Here is a 7,820-nt window from a genome sequence, read left to right on the forward strand (position 1 = left end):
ACTGCAGTGGATTTCACAGAATAACCTACAATCTGCACTATTGGCCTGATGATATGAACGCTGAAGATTTAAAATGGCTGTCCGCCATCGATCACACATGACGTGTGCTTAATGTACATGCTACATCCATGTTGTTCTTTTTTAAGAGGATAATGTGTGAAGGCCTCTACTTGCAGGACTCTTAAGTTATTATTATTTATTTTCCATCACTGCAAATATATCTATGGACTAAATGGTAACTAGGTTTTGAAATAAGATGAGAAAGAAGTACCATCTTGTGCAATTTAGTGCTAATGTTAGCAAGTTACATTAGACAGCTTTAACTTGTTAGTAGGTATAATACACAACCAAAGTATTTTTTTTTTCTTTTTTCAATCAATTTTTCTTAACAAAATTTCAGTGAAGGTTTTATTTTCGGTCAGTGAATTGTAAAAGTAAAGTTAAAAAAAAAAAAACTAAAATATGCAGCATAACTAATCCAAACAAGTGTTTGACTGAAAACGGGAGCTTTGGTTGGTTGCCAACACTTTGAGTCTGGCCAATCAGAGCTCCCTGTGCTACTCTGTGGATACAACTTTATTAAACTTTGTGTCGCATTGCTGAAACATCTTAACAACAAAGAAAGCAACCACACAAACTATAGAATTAAAAATATCTCTCAATAAAAGTAGCTATTCAAGTTAAAAGCACGGATAATAAAAAAAGATGCATTTTCTGAACAGAGTAAGTTTTTGTTTACTAGTAGAAATAGCTTTTTAATTATATTAATTTGTAGAATCTTGTTTTATACGGCATAAACAGATCAATTGAAACCGACGGCTGCCTGAAAAGTAGAAAATAAAACAGGTTTCATGCACAGTACTAAACAACAGTAAAATAAAGTACACACAAGTTATTGTTAAGAGACTAAAATAAAAGCACTTAATGGCCCATTAAGTTAATGTCAGTAGTGATGCGATGGATGTCAAACTGTTCTACCTCTTGACTGGAGCAATACGTTTTAAGTTATTTAATATACCAAAATATTTAATGTTATATACTTGATATTTATTTGACATTTAACTTTGTTTTTTTTCTTATTATTTTAGAATTGCGTTTGTTATTTGCTTTTCTTGTAAATACTGCCGTTTGCGTTGAAAGATAAGCTGCACACTTCAGAGGACACTCCGGTATAATATTATTCCTCACTGTGAATAACGAGCTCCTGTCGGAGCTGGAATCTGAAGCGGCGTCAACACTGTGGAAAACAATGTCAAAATTCTCCAATGGGCTTTTCATCTGTTCTTACTGTTATATTATAAGAAACAAGAAGTACAGTTTTTTTAAAACGATAAAGCATCTGTTATCCAAGGTTAACGATTGTTAAATATCCTCTGAGGATAATCTAAATCACAGGCATTGATTGGTTCCGTGCAGGAATGTTGAATTATTACGGTGAATTCCGTAATTCAAATGAGCCGAATCACTTTCTAGATACCTTTCATTAGCTACATGCTACAGCTAGCTTAGCATGAACGCTTGAAGCAAAAGAAACAGTTAAAGTTTTATTTATTAACCTGAACCGAGACACGGACAAAAACAACACATTTAAACCCTATTTGAACAGACAGTGGGTGGGTGGATGGGGGGGGGGGTGGAAAGTGTGGCATGCCCAGGGTTAAAGATTGACACTTGAAAACACTCTCAGCACAACAACGTGATGAGATTTAATGGACAACACACATTCCGTCGCTCGGTTAACCCCGTCTTATCACGGGCAGCACTCAGAAACATGGAACCTGATAAGACGTGAAGTTTATTTTATTGTGCTTAAACGAATGCTGTTGACGCTCTGCTAAAATGAAGAGTATCATGAAGACGACGACAGCAGCTCCGATGCTAAAAGCTGCTAGCATGTAATCTACCCGTTGTTCTCTTCTGTGTATGCGGTGACACTGAAACAATTTGACTGTACAGATGTTTAAGTTGGCACCGAGTTGAAAACACTTTAAACTTGCGTAGCATAGGAAGAGAGAATACTCCAAAGCGTTTCTCCTTTTGTTGGGATGAAAACTCTAAACTTGATGAACAGATGGGCGAGAGAGGGCCTCCGGGCGGCCCTAGAGCCTGCAGAGGTGTGAAGGTCTATTCGTGTCAAAGGAAGACCTGCTTTATTTCAGTTTTGTGCTTGCATGTTGCAAAAATGATCTGTATTTTACCAAATGACCACACAGCAAACCGGGGGGGCCAAGCAGCGTTAGAGAATGGGAGTACCATACCAACACCATGATGCACAGGAAGGTTCCCCCCCCCGATAAATCCGGCCATACTCGGCAGGACCAAACAAAAGAGAGTAAAACCTGCTCACTGGACGAAAGTAATTTAGGCCTGCCGGCTGGTTCATATCGGTCTTGTACTGGTTTCCAGTGAAGCCGCTGGTTGGCTGTGTGACTACCAGCTTGCGTACTGGGAAATGTGTTGTATTTATTCTTGTTGTTTATTTGATCTTTTCGTTAACGGGAGCGCGCCGTGAAGGTGCGGTTCTGTGTAACGGGCTTCCAGCTGTAGGACGCAGCGCTAACGGGTCGTTTACCCAGAAATCACTGTGGCCCATTCCCTGATTGCTGTTTGACTTGTGTTATTGTAAATACTGTGTACATGAAGGATACTTACGCGACGCTGAAAGAAGAGAAGAATATATTTATTCACCAGGGATGAGATGTTTTAATCCCATTGTTTTGCTAGGAAAGTATTAAATAGCAATAAACATTGCACAGAGTTGACCTCAAATCCTAATTCAGCTTCTTTCTTTGTCAATCAACCGGACATTTTCCCTCCCTTCTCTGCTTTATCACCTCCATTTTCTTTTCTCCTCACTTTTAACTCGCACGTTTCCCCCCCGCGTTTATCTCCACTCCTCTCCCGCTGCTCAAAAATATTGAAATTCCTCCGGCTTTGATCGTTCATGTACTTCTATGGTGGGACTGGAGCGGGGGAGTTGTGGCTTATCAGCAACTCCTGCAGTGTTGTTTTCTAGCCCTGCGGCGGTGATGATTAGACCTGGAGGACGGTTAAATATTTTCTGGAGCTGGGTTCTCCGGGCCAAACGGTTTTCCACACTGAGTTTCACCCACTGGTGGATTGTTTGAGGTTTGGTGCAGAAACAAAGGAGAAGAATCGTCCTCGCAGCATGTTTTTGCTCATTTATCTTCCATTTCAGAGATATTGCCTTTGCACACACACACACACACACACACACACACAGCTAAGGACCTGCAGTGCAAAAATATTTGCAGGTTTAAGGCACACAATCACTGATATGGAAGTTATTTGTCCTTTTAAGTTATCTGCGATATTTACAGTAGACACAAAACACCTGTTTCAATATTACAACTGAACAAGGATGGGCGTGGCCCTGTTGATTTCTTGTGTGTTATTGGCTGGTTTTGCGAGGGGGCGGAGCAATACGAAACTAAAACTTTATGAATAGAGCGCCAAAATGTCCGGTTACCCCCCCAAAGCCCCGCTAGGCCGCTGCGAAGTAGAGCCAATATGGCCGCCAACGAAGGCTCAGTTGCGGCGTTCGTTTTCTTTGACTGGCTCGTTCCCTGTGGGCGGGGCCGCTGCGGGGAGAGGAGTCACGTGATCCGCGCGGAGCCAGCCGTGACCAATTCCAATATGGTGGCCAGCTTGGCGGGTCTACGCTTCCTGTTGACGGTATTATTGTTCTGCGGGATCGGGTACGGAGCCTGCAGCGAAGCCCCCCCGCAGGTTCTGGGGCTGCGACTGGAGAACCCGGCGGGCCCGGTGTGCATGAAGGACCGCATCGTCTCCGCGCCCGAAGGTTCGACGTTCACTCTCCGTCTGTTCGGGACCGACCTGAATGGAAGCTGGCCGTGGGTGGCGTTCGCGGGGGCAGATGCCGGGGCAGACGGCGGGGCAGACGGCGGGGCCGCGCCTGACCCGTGCGGGGACGAGTCCAAACGCCACGAGTCCGCGTTCCAGGTGACGGGCGCGTTCACGGAGCAGCAGGACTCCAGCGGGCTGATGACGGTGGAGGTGCGGCGGAGGAGCGGCGCCGCCGCGGGGGGGAGCGCGCGGACCGTCCACCACCTGTGCGTGCTGCGCGGGGGGAGCTGGGCGTCCTCGGGCCTGGACAGACTGCGGGTGAACACGGACACGGCCCCCCCCCCGCCGGACTACATCCCGCCCTGGGGGCTGGGCGTGCTGGTCGCCCTGCTGCTCGTCGCCTGCGGGGGGCTGCGGACCGTCGCGCTGAGCCTGCTGTGGCTGGACCCCGTGGAGCTCTACGTGCTCCACAGCTGCGGCTCCGAGGAGGAGAAGCGGGCTGCCAAGCGGCTGGAGCCGATCCGGAGGAGGGGGAACTTCCTGGTGGGTTTGGGGGGGGGGGGTTCTCCTTCCTTTGATCCCAACATGTCTCTTTCTTCCCCCCGCCCAGACCTGCTCTCTGCTGTTCCTGTGTGCCGTGGGACACTCGGTCCTGGGCGTCCTCCTGTTCCGGGTCCTGGGCTCCATCGTCTCCGCCGCGTTCACCGGCGGGTTCCTCGTCTTCTTCCTGGCCGAGCTGGTTCCCCACATCGTCTGCTCCGGTTACGGGTTCCAGATGGCGCCGGCTCTGACCTGGCTGGCCCAGGTCTGCATGATCGTCACCTGCCCGCTGTCCTGCCCGCTGGGGCTGATCCTGGACCTGGCTCTGAGGAGGGACATCAGCACCTGCGGCGTGAGGGAGCGGGCGATGGAAATGATCCGCACCAGCGTCAACGACCCGTACAGGTAGAAAGGGGGGGGGGGGGGGGGGGAGCGCTCCGTCTCACCCGGCCCGTGTTCCGCAGCGAGTTCGTGAAGGAGGAGTTCAGCCGCGGGATGCTGCGGAGCAAGACGGTGGAGGACATCCTGACCCCCCTGAAGGACTGCTTCATGCTCCCCAGCTCGGTCATCCTGGACTTCTCCACCATGTCGGAGGTCATGCAGAGCGGGTACACCCGAGTGCCCATCTACGAGGAGGAGAGGTGGGCGGGGCTTTATTATTATTATTACATATAAAATACACGAATGGATACGGCACGGTCTGCTCTCCCAGGTCCAACATCGTGGAGATCCTCTACGTGAAGGACCTGGCGCTGGTGGACCCGGACGACCGCACGCCGATGACCACCATCACCAAGTTCTACAACCACCCGCTGCACTTCGTCTTCAACGACACCAAGCTGGACGCCATGCTGGAGGAGTTCAAGAAAGGTCTCGCAGACGCCGTCGGCGTTTCCGTTCGCCTCCGCCGGCCGGGTCCTCCGCGTGTCCCCTGATTGGCCGCCTGTCCCCTCTCTCCGCCAGGTAACTCTCACATGGCCATCGTCCAGAAGGTGAACAACGAGGGGGAGGGGGACCCGTTCTACGAGGTGCTGGGATTGGTCACGCTGGAGGACGTCATCGAGGAGATCATTAAGTCGGAGATCCTGGATGAGTCTGACGGCTGCTGTGAGTTTCTGTGACGTCGGAGCCGACGAACGGCGAGCTTTTGTGTTCGGCTGAAGTCTCCTGTCCCCCCCCCCCCCCCCCCGCAGTGGGCAGGAAGGTGAAGCGTCCCCTCGCCGCCATGGAGATTCCTCTGGAGTCTCGCACCGTCCGTGAGGAGTTCTCTCTCTTCAAGCCTCCTGAAGGAGAACCCAAGATCCGCACCTCCCCTCAGCTCCTGCTGGCGACGCACCGCTTCCTGTCCAGGGGTGACCGTCTGTCCGTTTAAATGAGTCACAGTTTAAGGCCACACGTCTAATGATTACGCTTCTGTCCTTTTTTGTGTGCCTGACCTTTGACCCCTGCAGAAGTGGAGCACTTCAGCCCCGCGCGTGTATCTGAGAAGGTCCTGTTCCACCTGCTGCGCCACCCCAGCGTCAACCAGGAAGTTCCCTTTGACCCAAACGACCGCCTGAGCGCGGGTCACTACCTGTACACCCGGAACCACCCGGTGGACTACTTCATCCTGCTGCTGCAGGTGAGTTCAGAGGCTCCGCCCCTTACCGACGGGCCAGGAGGAGCGGCGACACTAACGTCCGGCACCTCCTGCTCCTCCCTCAGGGCCGCGTGGAGGTGGAGATCGGGAAAGAGGGCCTGAAGTTCGACAACGGGGCGTTCACGTACTACGGCGTGTCTGCTCTGACGCTGCCATCCTCAGGTGAGAGCAGGAACTGCAGGAACAACGAACGAGGCTTATAATGCATATTAGGGTGTTTACGCTTTATAAATGTGATCCCTTTCTAGAAAGTGTCGCTCTTATAACTGCTATTACTATTATTCCATCGCAAATGTGAAACCAACGGACACAGAATCTTCAAACTGGAGGAGGCGAGACACTGCAGAGAAGATTTAGTGTCTTTGCTGAAGTAAACAACGTTGTGTGTTTTTGATTGTGTGTGTGTGTGTGTGTGTGTGCGTGCGTGTGCGTGCGTGCAGTGCACCAGTCTCCAGCATCGACCCAGCGTCACTCCCCCAGGGATCCCTTTGAGCCAGCAGAAGCTACGAGCCCGTCGAGCTACTGCCCCGACTACACCGTCCGAGCGCTCACTGACCTGCAGCTCATACGGGTGAGTTTTAACGGTTTTAGCGTTGAAGGACCGTCAACATGAAGGTCCAGGGTCACACGGGGAAACGGTCCAGGGTCACACAGGGAAACGGTCCAGGTTCACACAGGGAAACGGTCCAGGGTCACACAGGGAAACATTCCAGGTTCACACGGGGAAACGGTCCAGGTTCACACAGGGAAACGGTCCAGGGTCACACAGGGAAACATTCCAGGTTCACACAGGGAAACGGTCCAGGTTCACACAGGGAAACAGGGTTAGGTTAGATTGTCTTTTCCGATTCTGACCTTTGTTGCCCTTTGACTCGTAGGTGACGCGCCTCCAGTATCTGAACGCTCTCACGGCGTCTCGGGTCAGCCAGAGTCCAGATCCTCCAGAGATCAAGATCCTGCCCAACAGTCAGACCAAGCTGCTTAATGAAAGAAACGTCGCACAAGGTAGCGTCAAGCACAACGCTGTCTGCTGACCTCCGAGCTAAACGTTATCACCGATCATAAATCTCAGCTAAACGCTCGTCAGTACTTCACAAATGACTTTTGTTGCATTTTTAAAGGAGCAGTTCCAAAAATGAATATTCAGTCATGAACTGCTCGAGCTAAAAGCGTTAGCAATGTGTCTCAACTGAGACTACTGAGATTGAACCTTCGCGTGACCTCCCATCCGCATTGGAGGAGAGGCGCTGATGACTGAACGTTCATTTCTGAGCGATCTGCCCTTCAAGTGTTTTCCTGTTGCCGACGACCTAAAGTAACCTTGTCTTTCTCTTTCTCTTCCTTCCTTGCGTCCATGTCTCCTCTCTCCTCTGGCCCGTCCAGAGTTCCCTGTAAACTTTTCATTCTTTGATACCATTGAGAACTACTGTTAGTATAATTTGCATGAGGTAAATGAAATGCAACCTGTCTGTGGCATGACATACGGCACACACACACACGCACGCACACACACACACGCTCTGAGACTTTTCAAATGTAACACACATCACCTTCCGCTAGCTAGCATCACCTTCCGCTAGCTAGTGTCACCTTCAGCTAAAATGAACTGAAGATAAAACGTTCCGTTCAGGTGCCTTTCATCCTTCTTCGTCTCTCTTGCGCCACCTTTCATGTCAGCCGTCGCTTCCTTTCATGTTACCCTCCTCATGATGTCATTGCCCCTCGCTCACACCTGCTCTCCTCTCATTGGCGGGGTTCCACAGGTGGCAGTATAGCCCAGGAGAGCTCCACAGAAGAGGAGGCTCATGGGTAG

General features: G+C 50.4%; 1 protein-coding gene across 1 annotated transcript; it reads left to right on the plus strand.

Annotated features, from left to right (window-relative positions):
- The first annotated feature begins 3,657 nt into the window (after positions 1-3,657).
- LOC137908191 (metal transporter CNNM3-like) lies at positions 3,658-7,820 on the plus strand. The gene is made up of 11 exons (XM_068752555.1): positions 3,658-4,371; positions 4,439-4,773; positions 4,833-5,009; positions 5,081-5,238; positions 5,332-5,475; positions 5,562-5,720; positions 5,820-5,989; positions 6,073-6,169; positions 6,448-6,578; positions 6,886-7,012; positions 7,771-7,820. Exons 1-11 carry the CDS (start codon positions 3,658-3,660, stop codon positions 7,818-7,820), a joined length of 2,262 nt encoding a protein of 753 aa, XP_068608656.1.

The sequence above is a fragment of the Brachionichthys hirsutus genome, chromosome 19 (genome assembly GCF_040956055.1).
Source record: "Brachionichthys hirsutus isolate HB-005 chromosome 19, CSIRO-AGI_Bhir_v1, whole genome shotgun sequence".
Taxonomy (NCBI): Eukaryota; Metazoa; Chordata; class Actinopteri; order Lophiiformes; family Brachionichthyidae; genus Brachionichthys; species Brachionichthys hirsutus.